This window comes from Mirounga leonina, unplaced genomic scaffold (assembly GCF_011800145.1).
Source record: "Mirounga leonina isolate KUSES-001 unplaced genomic scaffold, KU_Mleo_1.0 Mir_101595, whole genome shotgun sequence".
In the NCBI taxonomy this organism is placed as follows: Eukaryota; Metazoa; Chordata; class Mammalia; order Carnivora; family Phocidae; genus Mirounga; species Mirounga leonina.
The window spans coordinates 4,747,411-4,764,178 of record NW_023270158.1 but is presented as its reverse complement, the minus strand read 5'-3'; the positions used below and the strand labels follow the sequence as shown (position 1 = coordinate 4,764,178).

The 16,768-nt window shown below is 49.0% G+C and overlaps 1 protein-coding gene across 10 annotated transcripts in view; it reads left to right on the top strand.

Annotated features, from left to right (window-relative positions):
* Positions 1 to 16,768, top strand: part of PHKA2 (phosphorylase kinase regulatory subunit alpha 2) — a 75,451-nt gene that overhangs the window by 35,706 nt on the left and 22,977 nt on the right. For 9 of the 10 annotated variants that reach the window (XM_035000364.1, XM_035000399.1, XM_035000382.1 and 6 more), the window contains 10 exons: positions 55 to 153; positions 2,149 to 2,295; positions 3,798 to 3,851; positions 4,458 to 4,580; positions 7,971 to 8,066; positions 9,900 to 10,007; positions 11,470 to 11,548; positions 14,328 to 14,462; positions 15,122 to 15,231; positions 16,614 to 16,758. In XM_035000364.1, the coding sequence (XP_034856255.1) occupies positions 55 to 153; positions 2,149 to 2,295; positions 3,798 to 3,851; positions 4,458 to 4,580; positions 7,971 to 8,066; positions 9,900 to 10,007; positions 11,470 to 11,548; positions 14,328 to 14,462; positions 15,122 to 15,231; positions 16,614 to 16,758 (1,096 nt within the window). The remainder of the gene's footprint in view (positions 1 to 54; positions 154 to 2,148; positions 2,296 to 3,797; positions 3,852 to 4,457; positions 4,581 to 7,970; positions 8,067 to 9,899; positions 10,008 to 11,469; positions 11,549 to 14,327; positions 14,463 to 15,121; positions 15,232 to 16,613; positions 16,759 to 16,768) is intronic. The other variant, XM_035000391.1, reaches the window with a different exon arrangement.

The window sequence follows — 16,768 nt, the reverse complement described above, 5'->3', positions numbered from 1 at the left end:
TAGGGGCATGTCCGTTTACTAGAAAGACAAAGTGATTCATACCTGTGCTTGTAGGCAGCTCTTGAGGCAATTGATGAACTGGACCTTTTTGGAGCCCATGGAGGACGCAAGTCTGTGATCCACGTCCTGCCTGATGACGTCGAACACTGCCAGGTAATAGCTCCAGCCTCTCATGGTCTGGACAGGAGGGAAGGAGACGGATGGAGTAGAAGACCTGGGCTCCGGTCACATTGCTCACCTTTCTTGGTTTTTTTTAAGATTTATTTTTAAGTAATCTCTACACCCACCATGGGGCTCGAACTCACAACCCTGAGATCGGGAGTTGTGTGCTCCACCGACTGAGCCAGCCAGGCACCCCCCACTCCTCACCTTTCTAGCTTGGTGGTACTCGGCTTCCTTGAGCTTCAGTTCCCTCATGCATAAAATGGGCATACTGGCACCTTCCCCTCCTATCGCACAGAGCGGTTGTAAGGATCAGAGTAAGTCAACTTAGTTCGTCAGAGCACCCTGCAAGCTGAGAAGTACTGTGTAAACCTAAGACAGAACGACGGCGAAGTATATATATATATGGAGTCAACAATCACAGCGACCTTGTTTGGCTGGAGGCAAAATCTGGTCTGATTTTTGAGCATATAGGTGGTTTCCTCTCAAGTTTCTTTCATGATGCCACCAAATTGAATGACCGGCAAGCAGTAGTTCACTTGGGGAGGGGTGGAGACGGGTGGAAAGGATAGTGGAGGAGAGATGAGATGGGAGAAATGACAAATTAGTAGAACCTGCATGAAATACAAGTCAGAGAAAGGAGTGATTTCTTGCAGATTAGGGGACTCCATTGAACAGACAGTAGGTCACCCGTTGCTGGTCAGTCAGCAAACTCTTAGTGAGGGCCCACTGTGTGCCGCATCCCGTGCTGGGGTTATGGGAGTGAGAGCCGTGTAAACTAGTTAGCAGAGAGCTTCTGGAGGGAGTGTGTGTTTCCAGGCAGAGAGCTTAAGGGAGAGCAGCTAGTTAAAGAACTGGGCTTAGGGGTCAGTTCGCTTGAGAAAAATGAAGCTTTATTCTGCAGCTGAAGGGTTCCCCATCTTTACCCCCTTTGCAGCTCATCCATTTTCCCACAATAAATAGTCCTTAATGGGGACTCTGCTGTTTCTTGGGCTACAGTTTAATAGAGTCGAGCTGATGTGTATCTTAATAATGCCTAGTCCCTAGAGGAAACTGTGTGAGCTCTGTAGCCAGCTGGGCCTGGCTTAGGATCCTTGTTCTGTCACATGAGGCTCTGTGTCTGTGTCTCAGCCCTCATGCGTGAACTGGACAGAGTATCCAAATGCCTTCTTTATAAAATGGGAAAAAAAAATATGTTCACATTTATTTATTTATTATTTATTATTTATTCTAGGAATGCAAAATTGGTTTAACATCTGAAAATCAATTAATGTAGTACACCGTGTTTATATGAGATTTAATACGCTTATGTTTGCAGGGCTCTAGCCCCGTGTCTGTACACATTAGATCCCAAAGTCAGCTCCCTTCCCTTCCCAAACTTATCATTTCACCTTCCTTTAGTTTACAGTGCCTAGTCCAACCACCTTATAATTGAGGCTATATTATAGTGCCACTAAGTAACCCTAGTTCTAGGATTAAAGTAATTCTGTCATTTACCATTTTGCCTGAGTGTTTGTGTGGCCTCTTGGATTTGACTCCTTCACATGGGTTTTGATCACCCAGTCATGTTCCACAGAAGCCAGACATTTCTCTGTGCTGGCCCTGTATGTGTATTCTTCTCTGTCTTTATTTTCACAGCCAGGACACCCTGGCCTGCTGACACAGTAGCCCTTAGTTCCTCCCCTGCATGTCCGAAAGACACAGCAAAGTCAACAGAAGGCCCCCAAGGGAGGGAGCCCAGCAGTTCTCAGCATGGGCTCCAGGCAGTACTGCGCTCTCCCTGACCCTCTCCTCTCCTGCGAGAAACAGGAGTCATTGGCTGGGCAGGTGAGGTCCCCCAGTGGGGGCCATATTGTAGGAAAAAGCTCTGCTCAAAATCGGCAAACTCGTTTAAATGTTTCTTGGGTCTAAGGTCATGGTCTCTAGATACTGTATGCAACTGTTCATGCTTCCCAGATTCAAGCCACCTCTTTGTTTCTCATTCAGTCTATTCTGTTCTCCATGCTGCCAAGAGCATCAACATCTAAGGAGATTGACGCTGGACTTCTTTCCATTATCTCTTTCCCGGCCTTTGCAGTGGAAGATGTGAACCTCGTGAATGTGACCAAAAATGAAATTATTTCCAAGCTCCAGGTAAGGGTTGATCATGCTGGTGCCCTTCTGCCCTGTGTTAAGTGCCCCTTTCATGATGACATGGAGCAGCTCACCCAGGCCTTGGTTCTCCATGAGGTCAGTGGCTTGGTTTATCTAGGCGGAATCCAAAGCCGAGTGTACGGGTGAGAAAACAGTCTCAGACTGATCAAGTGCCCTAGTTCTTTTCCTGGTAGCAGAGCTTGAACTCCAGCCAACTCCATAACCTCTGAACCCCAATTCGTACCCCTCCTGTACTTCTAAAGCAGAGTTTCTTAACCCTTTAGAGATCACAGACTTCTTTGAGAATCTCTTGAAAGGTATAAGGTCCCTGCCAGAAAAAAATGTACACGTCCCAATATCCTCCAACTTTACACACAATTTCTGGGGGGTTGACAATCCCAAAGTTAAATCGAGCTTAAGAAAATCCCTGCTCTGAGGTGAAATGCAGGAACTATGACACAAGATACCAAACTGAGAATGTTATTAAATAGCCCAGGCAACTGAACTTCTCAGTAAAATGATCAAGATGTAAGTTTTCTTTAAAAAAAAAAAAAAAAAAAAGTAAGTTTCTTGAGCCAAAATCTTCATATTGATGATCCTACTTAGATTCCGTAAAAAATGCTTTTAGCCCTTGGATACAAAGGGATTGAAGGGTCTCCAGTCATATCCCCAAAGAAGCTATCTCATGGTTTCGTGGAGAAAAAGGAAGCTCTTTTAGCTTGTCCCAGTAGGCAGGGAGTCAGTGCAGGGAATGAAGTGTTTAAAGGAGAGAAGGTTCTTGGCTGGGCCTCCCCAGAACTCCCAGAACTCTATGGGGCTGGCCGCTAGGAGTGCGCCGGCCTCTGCAGCCAGTGCTAAAGGAGCCCCCACGCACTTAAGAAACTGGGGAATGGACACCCAACACTGTGATCCAGGGACTAGGGAGGCAGATCGAGGCCTCAGTGCCACCATCCTTCTTCCTTAACACCTAGGAAGCTGGAGAGGATTACTGGAGCCTGCCCCAAGAAAACCAGCAGCAAGAGCCCTAGGCCAGAGGAAGCCCCACCCACCCCACCCTGCCCCTGCTTCCACCTCGATGCATCCAGAGCCTAATTGTGAGGAGTCTGGGATGTCCTTTTGGTTTTCCAGTCTTTCAAGTCAAAGTAGTCCAATCCAAGTATCTGCCCTGGTGGCTTCTGTGAGCGATGAGGGTCCCTCTGCATCTTTGCGTGATACAGCCAGTCAGAATGAGGGCTGGTCATTCTGTGAACTGAGTAATTACTCTCCCAGCCCTGATACTCAAATGGGAAGTTTTGGCATTCCCTTCTCGGCACTGATCAACCCTGAATTTCCTTGGCTTATTACTTAAAAATAACTTTTTGTATTGTTAACGAAGAGCACTTGGTACACATTTCATTACTAAAAGATTCATGGGAATGGGGGTGAAGGGCCAACATGAATCAACATAAAAAGACAAATTCTCTTTCATCAAATGCACTTTTTTTTTTTCTTTATCTTCTTAGGGGCGTTATGGATGCTGTCGCTTCCTTCGAGATGGTTATAAAACCCCAAGAGAGGTTGTATTTAAATATTGTTTCGTATGATTCCTTAACTGCTTCATATTTAAATCACCACTGTGGTGTTCTCCCTCTCTTGATTATAAAATTACATGTTAGAATATTGGACAGGGAAGTCTTAATTTTGGAGACAGCAAGGCTGGAGTTAGGCAGTAGAATAATAAGATCATCAGGAGGACAGCAAGCTGGTGGTTTAAAACCAGCCTGTAGGCAGGGACAAACAGTTCTGTGGCTCACATGATGTGTTCAAGAGCAACTGTGGCCTCCCTCTCGAGTTGCTTTGCCATAGTGACTGATAGAGTGATTGCAGTGAAACAGATAGTCTGCTGAGCACTGTGATAGGAAAATTGCTATTTATTTGTTAGCAATCTAGGAAGCTTAATATAATAAACCACCAAGGAGTCTTGTGTACATTTCTGATAGACGTTTCTGAAATTTGACCATGGAAAGCTGCCAGAAATAACATCTCCCCATTATAGCCAGCTCCTAATCCTAGCAGCCGCAGAGATGCAGTGATTCAGAAAGCCAGGGAAGCCCAGTGAGGTACAGGGGAATTATATATGTAATCTGACAGCACCTTTCAGAAGGTTTCCTGTTTGATTCCAGGACCCAAACCGATTACATTATGACCCTGCTGAGCTCAAGCTCTTTGAAAACATTGAATGTGAATGGCCTGTGTTCTGGACGTATTTCATAATAGATGGGGTCTTCACCGGAGATGCCGTTCAGGTGAGAACATGCTGGGTGCTGTGTTGACAATCAGCATTTTCATTCCTTCGGTGTGCTGCGTGTTATTAGAACATAAGGTTATGCAAGAATTTAGGGCACCGTTTCAGTTATCTGTCGTCACTTAACGAGCTTTCCCAAAATGTGGTGAATTAAAGCAACGGCTATTTTGTTTATTTGCTCAAGATTCCACAGTCTGGGCAGGACTCAGCAGGGACAGGTTGTCTCTGCTTCGCTTGGTGTCAGTTGGTTCACTGGGGCTTGGAGGATCTACTTCTGACATGGCGTCACTCACACGGCCGGCAGCTTGATGCTGCTCTTGGCCCAGGCCTCGCTTCGCCTCCATGTGGCTAGCTTGGGCTTCTCACAGGGTTGTAGTGTCTGAGCAGTGAGGCTTTTCACCCGAGAATGCACAAGCAAGAGCTGCTAAGCTTTCTTCAGGTTTAGGCCCCGAACTGGCAGTGTCCCTCCTGTTGCATTTTTTTTTTTTTTTTTTTTTAAGATTTTATTTATTTATTTGACAGAGGCACAGCCAGAGAGGGAACACAAGCAGGGGGAGTGGGAGAGGGAGAAGCAGGCTCCCCACCAAGCAGGGAGCCCGATGTGGGGCTCGATCCCAGGACCCTGCGATCATGACCTGAGCCAAAGGCAGACGCTTAACCATCTGAGCCACCCAGGCGCCCCCTTCTATTGCATTCTAATGTTTAAAGGGTCATGCCACATTCAAGAGGAGGGGACTGCACAAAGGCCTGAGTACTAAGAGGTGGGGTTCATCGGGGACCACAGTCGACCACAGACAGGTCTGGTTGTCCTGTTGTTTTTTTCAGACCAGCCTAGGCTTTTGCTGTCTTCAGCTCTAGTATAAAGGTACTGTCAGCTAACATCTTATTTAATGTAACAGGATTCTAGCGGGTTCCCAGCCTCCAGCCTCACTCCCTGCTGTTTTTCTATACCTGTTGCCAGGGGCATCTTATTAAAAGGCAAATGAGATTATGCTACTGCCTTACTTAAAAGCTTTGAAAGGTTCCTGATTGCCTTCGGATGAATTCCAAGGTCTTCTCCTGTTTTATAAGGCCCCATAAAATCTGGCCCGATTCCTTACTGCTTACTTACTTCCTTGAGTTCTGTGATGCGAGCGCCCTGAAACCCTTTCAGTCCTCTGAAGAGGCCATGCTGTCTCCCCTCTTCTCAAGTGCCCAGGCCCTGCTTTTCTCCCTCAGCTGTCTCTCTCTCCCTCACTTGATCTGCTGCAGATGTCTCTTCTTTCAGAAAGCCTTCCCTGACCCTAAACGCTGGATCAATGCCCCTTTTATACGTCCCACAGCACTTAGCACAGTATGGCCCCTATAGCTGTATTTAGTCTCCCACTCCCTGTCAGAGCACCCTGGTAGAGGTGGTGTCTGTCCAGTTCACTGATACATCCCCTGTGCCTAGTACACAGTAAGTGCCGAGTAGAGATTTGTTCACGCAACGTTCCTTTGTTCGAGACCGATTTCTTTAGCATTTGCTGCCGTGCATACGTTGGTAAGTAGAACAGACCCGGCCTCGTGAAGCTTATGTGAATGACTGACAAACTCAAATGCTTCAGTGTTTTCTTAACCCGTTCAGACCACATGCACTGGGGTGGGACGAGCAATCCAAGGTTTATTTTGGTTTTGAAAGCTTCCTCTGCTCAGAAGTCCTGAGAGGGGTTTCAAAAGTGGCTATAGGGGGGCCAAGGGCAGGCCGCCCCAACACGGGCCACTTTGGCATGAGCATTGCTTTGAGTCAAAAGCAATCAAAACCCAGCAGATTCGGGAAAACCCTTGACCTCCCCCTCAGCTGCCGGCCTGTACCAGCAAGAGAGCTATTAACAGAGGTTCCTCTTTACTTAAGAAACTTCTGTGCATAGCACGGCCACCTTTGTTTTCCAAACATCTCCTCTCTCCTTCCTGCAAATGCCCTTTATTCCCCGTGTGTCCTCAGAACCGCACCCCTCTCCTGAGCCCAGGAGCTCATGTAAGCCACTTGGTGCCTCACTGTCTTTGGAATATCCCATCCGTGTGGATTCCCCGTACATATATATAACTAAGTTTGATTTTTCTCCTGTTAATCTGTCTCATGTCAATTTGATTCTTAGTCTAGCTACAGAAGGACCTTGAAGGGCAGAGAAAATTCTTCCTCCCCAACATGGTAGTAAGCTTGAAATGTTAATGTTCCCCCATTGTTGATTCTCACTGTTATGCTTTAGCAATTATCTTGGGTCTTATGTTTTCTGTCTCTTTATCCCAGAACTGAAAGGTCTCAAAAGGATTGAGTTAGAATTTCAATTGTGAGGAAACTTGATAATTATTAGAAACAAAAAAGCTGAGAAGACAAAAAATGTGCTCAGGACCTTATTTTTTAGGTCTCACAGAATTTACTGCTCTTATGCCTATTCTGTCTTTTCCACTTGCTGCCCAATGACCTTTAAAAAATGACACACTTGGGGCGCCTGGGTGGCTCAGTCGTTAAGCGACTGCCTTCGGCTCAGGTCATGATCCCAGGGTCCTGGGATCGAGCTCCGCATCGGGCTCCCTGCTCAGCCAGGAGCCTGCTTCTCCCTCTTCCACTCCCCCTGCTTGTGTTCCCTCTCTAGCTGTCTCTCTGTTTCAAATAAATAAATCTTAAAAAAAAAAAAAAAAAAAAGACACACCCCTGGTCAGATTTTGCTGTCCACAAATTTCAAAAGAAAAAGAAATGAGATATAGAAAGCGTTTGACTAGGCTCTCTAAAGATGAAACGTGTTAAGCACCTGGGTGGCTGGTTAAAGGTTTTCCCTCTTTTGTTTGTTCCCTTTTCATATGTAGGTGGTGGTGGTGGTTGTTTTAATCACTGCCTTTTTAATTGAATGGAAATGTTTATATCAACAGCTTTCATTATATTGAGTAGTGCATCCTAAGAATCGGGGTACATGGATCATAGGTACATACACTTCCTTTTCCTCACATCAGGTGCGCTTTGCAAACATTTCCTGAGCAGTAAGTGCTCGAATGAGGGCCTTTTAAGTGGAAAACTACTGACAGGTAGAACCGGGATGCCCTCCTTAAGGTCTGGCCTCCACTCCAAGAAGCTTATATAGTCTAGCTGGTGAGACACAATTTACGTATGTTGAGAAGTTAAGGGTGAAATATTGAAGTCGTGAGTTAAAGACACACAGAGAAGGCCAGTGCCTTCAGCTCCTTCTAACCTTTGCTGTCAGCAGGAGTGCTGGTTCCTCCTGCACTCCCTAACTGGACGGTGTTCGTGCATTTCTTGACCCTGTGTCGTACTAATAATCTGTTTGTTGCCCAGAGAGGTGTTTTTCTGTGATGCACTCCCCTGGCAGTATTAATGGCGCCTCTCTCATGCTGTGGGGATGGGGCTTTTTTCTAGGTGCAAGAATACCGAGAGGCCCTGGAGGGAGTATTAATCAGAGGCAAGAACGGGATCCACCTGGTGCCAGAACTGTATGCCATCCCGCCCAACAAGGTAACCAAGCACTGCGTAGCTAGAACGAAGTGGGTTCGTGCTTGGCCTTTTGGTATTTTTCATCCGCCTTTCAGACCTAACACTTTTTGTCCAGCAGTGGTTTCTAAAGCACCACCCTGCGTACGGGGCACAGAGGGGCTACGGTGGCAGCTCTGCCTCTGTGAGGCTGCCGGCTAGTGGGGGACGGAGGGCAGGCACAGCAGCGGTGCTGCAAAATAAGAGGTACAGGCCAGGGGAGACCCCAACACCTGCACGGGGAGGCAGGGGCTGGTGCTTGGGTCGAGGGAGGCCAGAGCCAAGCTGTCTTTTGATCCAGACACTTTGCCTTCTTTGCTTTGCATCAACTATTTTTTTTTTTTTTTAAGATTTTATTTATTTTTTAGAAAGCGAGCGAGAGAGAAACAGCATGAGAGGGGCGAGGGTCAGAGGGAGAAGCAGGCTCCCCGCTGAGCTGGGAGCCCGATGTGGGACTTGACCCCAGGACCCTGGGATCATGACCTGAGCCGAAGGCAGACGCTTAACCATCTGAGCCACCCAGGCGCCCTGCATCAACTATTTCTCATTCAAGATCTTTACAGTCTTTCTTAACACTACTTACATTTCAAATAGCCTTAACACACAATCGGATTGTGAAAGCAATCCTGTACACTGCAGAACATCCAGGATTCTGTAGAAAGAAGAACATACTTCTCTCTGCTCTTACTACCCAAAGATAACCAAACTTACTCCCAAAGAGAACTCTGACTACTTTAGAGACTCTCCTGCCACACTATTATCCTATTTGATTACTTCATTACTGACACACTTTAATTCTGTTCAGTTTATGAGTTTAAGTTCTTCTTAATATTTACTGCAGCAAATTTTAACAATCTATTAATAACACCACTGATTAATCCACAAGCAGAGTATGACTCCCCTCATGGTGTGATTTTTCCCTTTTGGAGAAGGATTTCTTCAATTGCTTTGTTTTCCGGAGGGGAGAAAGTGGTCACTAACATTACCCCCAACCAGTGTTGTAATGGCAAAAAACCCAAGGTCGGGGGCACCTGGCTGGCTCAGTCAGTAGAGCATGTGACTCTTGATCTTGGGGTCATGAGTTTGAGCCCCACAATGGGGGTAGAGTTTACTTTAAAAAAAAAAATACAAAGGTCAGCATGGAGTTTACAACAGAGAAAATTGCAGACTAACTTTTACAATGTGTAGCCAGCACTGTCCATCCCAAAACAACTGTAGCTAATTCTGATGAGGCAGAAGCCCCCAGTGGATCCAGCTTGTTGAGTTCCTGAAGGAAAATTAGTGATCAGATAGTACACTAGTGTTTTCCTCAATAAATAGTGCCACCTTCTGGTAATTTTCTTGCAAAGGCACACAGAGTTTATGAGCCCCTGGGGATAACAAGACGGGAGAAAGCTGACTTAGCTTCCGGCGATGCCCTGCCGTGGCTGTAGGGTGATGTTTTAGATCACTGTACCCATAATACAGACAAGTGTAAGCATGAGCTGTGGAACTTGTTGTTGCCCGGAGCTGTGCGCAAAGGAGGCAGGCCAGGCTTCACGTGCCTGTGTCTGTCTTCCGCCATCGGTGTGCTTGTGGACAGAGCACCGGCCTGGAGTCAGGCCTGGATGTGAGTGCCACTTCTACCGCGTTGAGCCATGTGGCCCCCACACAAAGGCCTTAGCGCTGCGGCCTCCCTCCCGCAGCTCTCACACAGAATTGGCCTGGAGGATCGAACGAGTGGCATTTTGTAAATCCTCAGTGCGCTCCCCAGTAGGCAGTGATGTTGGCCTTCTTATCCTCTGACATTCTGACTTTGGGTTTTTCTCTCTTTGCCAGGTTGACGAAGAGTATAAGAATCCCCACACAGTGGACAGAGTCCCTCTGGGGAAGCTGCCCCATCTGTGGGGTCAGTCCCTGTACATCCTCAGCTCGCTGTTGGCAGAGGTAGGGGACTTGGGGACTTCACAGACTGGAAACCATCTGATTCGAGGTATAGGGGACCCCGGAAGAGCATAGGGGCTCTCTGCCCCATGTGGCTGTGAATGTCTTTGGCATCTCATAGTTTTAAAGTCAGCTGGAGTGGGTCAGCTCTGAGGCTTGCCACCCGGGCTTGTGTGTCCATATTTACACGAAACTACTTCAGAGTCAGCTGCATGCCAAGCACTCCCGTCACCCCCCGACCCCCATATTCCTGGTCTGTGGCTGGAACCAGACGATGTATGGGTGATGTTATCAGATGGGTTCATCTGTCCTCAGAGGCTCTGCCCAGCTGAATACCCTGGGCCCCTGGGGAGAGGTGTGGACGAAAGAGTCCAGGAGAAGAGCTGGAAGCTCCAGCCTGTTAGGCTGGCCTAGTCCTGGGTGTTCTGTCAGACTCTAGAAGTGGGGAGGGCGTGTGTGGGGGGGGAGTGCGGGGAATGAGTTGTGGGACCCATACCACTGGGGTTCCCGGTGTGTAAAAGGAGACCGAAAGTAAAGCTGTCACAGTGGAAGTGGCCCTTAGGAGCTGTGGATGCTGAGGTGGGCCACTTGTTTCATGGCTGTGATTGCCTCCTCAATTTCATGGTCATGTCCTTGGGGGTAGGGACTGTGTCTTCAACTTCTGTCTTTATTAGTAGGGAAAACCATGTCTATCTCTTGGAAAGCCAGCTCTGCCTCTGACTGGCTCCCTGACCTCGCGAGCCTCAGTCTCCTCATCTGTAAAGAGGCTGGGCTTGATCATTTCTGCTATACTTTCCAGCTCCAATTGCTGGGTCAGTGGCATGAGGAACAAACAACTCTGCTCCCATTGCCTCCTCGTCACTGGAAAGGCCTTCAGTTAGGCCCAGCATTAGGTCCGACGCCTCCTCAGAACTCCCAGAGCACCTTGATGCCCTCCCTGAGGACTCCGGTCATTTATAGAAGATGTGAGGAGATCCATGTTCAAACAGCACCCCGTGCCAGCAGGGAGGAGAGCTTTGTGTTTCAGAACAGTCAGCCCAGGACCAAGTCCTTGCCTGCCACCTAGCTTAAGGGCATTACCTCAGTTTCCCCACCTGTAAAATGCTCATGGTAGTACCTCCCTGTCACGAGGCCTGAATGGGACCATGCACGTACAGGGGTTCAGCACAGGACCCGGCGTGGAGTAAGGGCTCAGGAGGTAGGAGTCACCGTTGTTCTTTTCAGTCACGCAAGATGGTGGCGTGTGTGACTAGCCCTGGAGAGCGAGGTGCTGAAAGCACAATATGTTTATCAGTGGCTATCTAAATGGTATACTGCGTTTCAGAGAAGATAAGCAATTGACTTGGAAAGCATAAAGGAATAAAACACTGAATATTTTGAGCCCCCAAATGTTTCATTTTCCAAGTTGGGTTTAAGGTGAAATTTCGTTCAGTGTTTTACAGTGTTAATGCTCCTCTTTTCCTAGGGATTCCTTGCCACCGGGGAAATCGATCCCTTAAACAGAAGATTTTCCACTTCCGTCAAACCTGACGTTGTAGTACAAGGTTTGTGAGCGTGTTTCCTATTCATATTTAACTGTGTAAAGCCAATGTTATTTTTAATGCCAAAGATTCCCTAGTTTCCTATTCTGTTTAAAAAGTACGTATGTGTGCTTTAGCGTATATCAGTTCTGTGACATCCCTTCTATAACTCACTAGCTCCCAAAGGCAGCGGTACTCTTCCCAGCCACAAAGTTACTTTCTACAAAGCATTTGTTTTCTCGAATCTAAATCTTGATGGCAGTTCGGGCACAAGTGATTCACTGAGCATCATTTTTCACTGCAGTTGTTTAAAAAGTGGAACATGACCCTGGTCGAAACTCAAAACCCAAGTGAAGTTTCACTCCTTCCTTCCTTTGAGGTCTGACTTCTCTCCAGAGTCGCAGGCCCGTATTTTCACCTGCCTCCCCTCCTGTCCAGCTAGCAGCTCTTCCAGAGACGTGGAAGGCCTGGACTGTGGCTAGCTCTGCCTAGCCTGGCGATTTTACCTCTCCGTGCCTCGGGGTCGTCGTAACTGCTGCCCCCTCACCGGGTGACCTTGAGATGCGCTGCGATTGTCACGAGGAGAGCCCTCAGTGTAGGTCCTCGCTCACCAAATCCCCTCTCCCTTCCCTCCTGGGGAGGGCTCCTGAAGAGCTCACGTGCCTCACAGAGCAACTTAGGCACCAGCTAATATCCGAGGAGGTTGTGTATGTGCCTTATTTCCTCTCAATTACACCATACATTTCTTTTTTACAGAGGGGGGAGGGGAGAGCAGGGGCAGAGGGAGAGGGAGTGAGAGAATCCTAAGCAGGCTCCATGCCCAGCACGGAGCCCGACATGGGGCTCGATCTCACGACCCTGAGATCATGACCTGAGCCGGACACTTAACCGATGGAGCCATCCAGGTGCCCTACGCCATACATTTCTTAAGGACCAGGCCTGTATTATTCTTGTAGCTTCTGTGTTGATTGACACACACCCACTCAGTAGATTAACAACAATTATTGAACAAATGCAAGGCAGTCCTCTTTGTGGCCACGGACTGGTTCCCCTGCGCCTGCCTGGGATGCGGCAAGGGGCCCGGCGGGGCATCATCCAGTCAGTACTGTGGTCCGGGCCCTCAGGGGCACACCCGGCGGGCACAACATTTTGACCAGACAGAAATTGTGACAATTAGAATTATCCTCCCCATCTTACACGTGAGCCTTCCAGGTTAGCTCGCTCAGGGCCCCAGAGCCGGCAGCTGGAGGCGCGAACTCCGTGCTGATGTCCAAGTGGAGTGACCCAGCCTGACTCCGTCCGCAGGCGGCGCTTACCCCGCACACGTGCTGCCGAGCGAGCCCTTCAGTCACGAGGCCGCCTTGCCAAGCACAGGCTGGGGCCCGCTGATGGGTCTTCGGCGGCCAGTGTTGTCTCAGTGTAACAGAAGAGAACAGAAACGGAAGAGAAGATACAAGAAGGTCTGGCCCGGGGGCAGGAGAAGTACCGTTTCAGGAACTTGCCCGCACATGGCTGTATCACATCAGAGGCTCACGGGGGTCAGGCAAACCACTGCTCTAGAAGAGTCACCTGTATGGAGAATGACCGCTGATCTCTGCACGGCGTTGGAAGCTTCAGAAGAGAAAGATGTGGAGGGAGGCCACCCACCCGGTCCTACATGGCTGATGTTCGCATTTGCTGCGAGTGGCTTCCCCACAGGACCTTGTTGTGAAGCTCAGATATCATGGCTATGAAAACACTTTGAGAAAGTATCATGTGCTATGTAAATAAGGAGGTGGCCTTCAGGTCTCCGTGGCATTTATGTGTATTGTACATTCAGGGCCACCGGCCTATAGGTACAGTGCTGGGGCTCAGTGGGCTACCTTAACAGTAGCCTGACCACACCCCGCACCCCCAGTTCCCCGCGGGCTCTACCGCAGCCGAACACACCAGCACCCACTCTCTGTGGCCGGAATGCCCCTCCACCAGTCCCCTTCCCAGGACTCCTGCCCTCTGCCAGAGCACTGTTCTTCTCTTAAAAGCCGCATTCAAAGCAGAACTGGTGCAGGAGGTGCAGGGCTCCAAGTCCCCGCTCAGGCCCCCACATCCCAGGCATGCGAGTTCCCTGCCTGCCGGAGAGCCAGATGGCCAGCCGCACTTACCAGAGGTGGGGCCCAGGCCAGCCCGTTCGGGGTGCAGGGCCCGGCTCCGGGGTGGCTCTTCCCCCACCAGCCAGAGCCTGTGCTGTGCTTCTGGGCCAGGCTGCACCACCAGCCACCAGCAGCCCCACTTTCCCCTCTCTCGGGGGGGGGGCGACCTCCCCGCCCTCTCCGTTGGTCGGAGCATCCCCTGCTAGCGTACACCACAGTACTGCTCTTTTCTGTCCCTTGCGAACAGGAGCTCCGGCTTCTCCTGGCATCCTCCCCCACGCAGAGCGGTTTCTGCTTCTCACCCCATGTGAAAAGAACACCAGACAGGTTTAGAATAAATGCAGACCCGCCGGGAGGCAAGACATCATTTGAGATGTGGTAATTTGGCTCAGGACCTGTTGAAGACCATTTCTAGAAGTCTCTTGTCAGACTGTCTGGTACACTGAGGGCACTTAATAAAAACACAGCATGGGGGTTGGCGAGGTGAGGCCAGAGAGAACTGGGAAGAGCGGCAGGACAATTGCTGTTATTTTCAAAGCCACCCAGTGTGTGGAGGGCATGCTGATGCGTATGTCACAGGCCAGAGGAAAGATGGGTCAATAATGTATTCTCCACGTGAGGAGACAAAGGGCCACGGTCTAATGCAGATGCTACGCTCTTATTCTTATTCACAGTTACTGTTCTGGCAGAAAACAGCCACATTAAGGACTTGCTGAGAAAACACGGGGTAAACGTCCAGAGTATTGCTGACATTCATCCAATCCGAGTCCAGCCAGGCCGGATTCTTAGTCACATATATGCCAAGCTTGGTAGGTTTGGGGCAACAGCTGGGTGGCTTTGGCGAGGGGGCATCTTGGTTCTAGGTTTGGGGTCTGGGGGGACGGATAGGTATGAATTGTGAAGAATTGGGCAAGGCACCAAAGCACGTGGTTCGACGTCTCTGAAGTGAAGAGGAGCTGCAGACGAACATGTTCTCATGCTCGTTCACTAGATGTCGCCCCAGCTTGGCTGCGCCCTTTGCCAGATAGGTTGTAAAACAAGGCTCCGTCTTTGAAAATTCGCAATTGGAACAGTCATTTGTGTCTTGATACGTTTCTAATTTTTATCTGTGGTCTCAGAAAATGCTCCTTTACCCGTTAAAATGGGAGGGGGAATTCTCTTTTTCTAAAATCTAACTTAGTAGGCTCAATATGAAATAAATTAGAAGTAAACATTAATAAAGTTCTATCAGTAGTTTTATTCCATATAGATGTTGAACTGGGTGCTGTCTATACATGCATGAAGAGAAGGTGGTGGGGTTTGTTTTTAATTCATCCCTGTCCCATTTTAAAGAAGGATCGATGGTATTAAAAAAAACAAACCCCGGAATGGGTTAACATGAACATAAGCCCAGTCTTAGCCAGAGTCGCTTGGATTACATGTTACCATATTGGCTCTCACTCTGATTTCTCTTTTGTTTTTCAAATAGGACGGAATAAGAATATGAAATTGAGTGGGCGACCGTATCGGCACATTGGCGTCCTTGGAACATCTAAGCTATATGTGATTAGGAACCAAATCTTTACTTTCACACCCCAGGTGAGCAGAGCAGGCCAGTAGCAAAGCCATATGCATCCTCTGATTAAGTTCCTTTTCTTCTTGGTGAGCTGCTGTGGATGCGGCAGAATGAGCATGCGCGTGCTCAGATAGCAATGGGTAGTGTGACACCCAGCACCTGGTACAATTCTTTACTCCCTGTAGGGGCTCAGTAGGTGTGGCTTGAAGCAGACTGAGGGTGCCATCACTTCCAGGCATGAGGAGTAGGAAAATTGACACCGCATTCCAAAATTGCTAGTTACCTGTCCCTTGACTTGCCTCCCTCATGCCCCTGGTAGCAGTAGTCCCTCACCCTTGCTTGGGCTGTCTGAAGACTGGGGAACACACAGCCTGTCTGATTTTCAGGTCCCAACCTGCTTGACGAGATCCCGAATATACCGATTGTAGAACTTTTTTTCAGAGTTTTTGGTTACAAAGGAAAGTAGCCCTGTGGAACCCAGACAAATGTTTTCCATCCATTTGGCTAGCTAGAAAGATCAGCTGTGGGCTCACTTCATCACTGTGGGCATGGCCCCCCACCAGCCGGGCACACTGTCAGCCATGGGGTCCCGGGTCAGTAGCCCCAAGTCGTTCTTTCTCACCCTAACCCATGTTGCTCGCTTGAATCTTGTGAGTTATTTCCCTGTGTAACAAATTTCATACCAGGGGCACCTGGGTGGCTCAGTCGTTAAGCGTCTGCCTTCGGCTCAGGTCATGGTCCTGGGGTCCTGGGATTGAGCCCTGCATCGGGCTCCCTGCTCGGCGGGAAGCCTGCTTCTCCCTCTTCCTCTCCCCCCTGCTTGTGTTCCCTCTCTCGCTGTGTCTCTCTCTGTCAAATAAATAAAATCTTTAAAAAAACAAAAAAACAAATTTCGGACCAGAGCTGAGTGTGGACTAGTCCAGAGGCTAGGAGAACAGTTTGATTTTCATCGGCACCAGGTGGTAGTGCCTTTAGTTCGCATTAACCAGGCCATCCATCGGGTAAACACAGTCTCCACGTCTCACCTGCTCCCAGTGCCCTCCCTTCCCTCACTTGGAAATCCTCCGAGCCCAGCAGCCGTAGAATGAGTAGAATTTAAGGAGTTATTGATTTCCTTTCAGGGACAGCGGTGTTGGGCCAGGTGCTTAAGCCCTCATCGGAGAAGCTATAACTAGATCTGGCCACGCACCTTTCCCTTCCATGCTAATGGAGCTGCGGCTCCTGGGCAGGCAACAGATCGATTTTTGCCTGATGGCAAGAGCCCCATGATAGGGGCGGATTACAGCCAGGATTGAGCCTCTTCTCTGGAAACAAAATGCAAGGATTAGTGCTGCCGTGAATGACAGCTGGGGTTGTGTCGAGGGAATGAAGGACAGCCTTTTACTGGGCCTGATCTGACTTGCAGTTCACCGACCAGCATCACTTCTACCTGGCCCTGGACAATGAGATGATCGTGGAGATGCTGAGGATCGAGCTGGCCTACCTGTGCACCTGCTGGCGGATGACGGGCAGACCCACGCTCACCTTCCCCATCACCCACACCATGCTCAGTAACTGCGT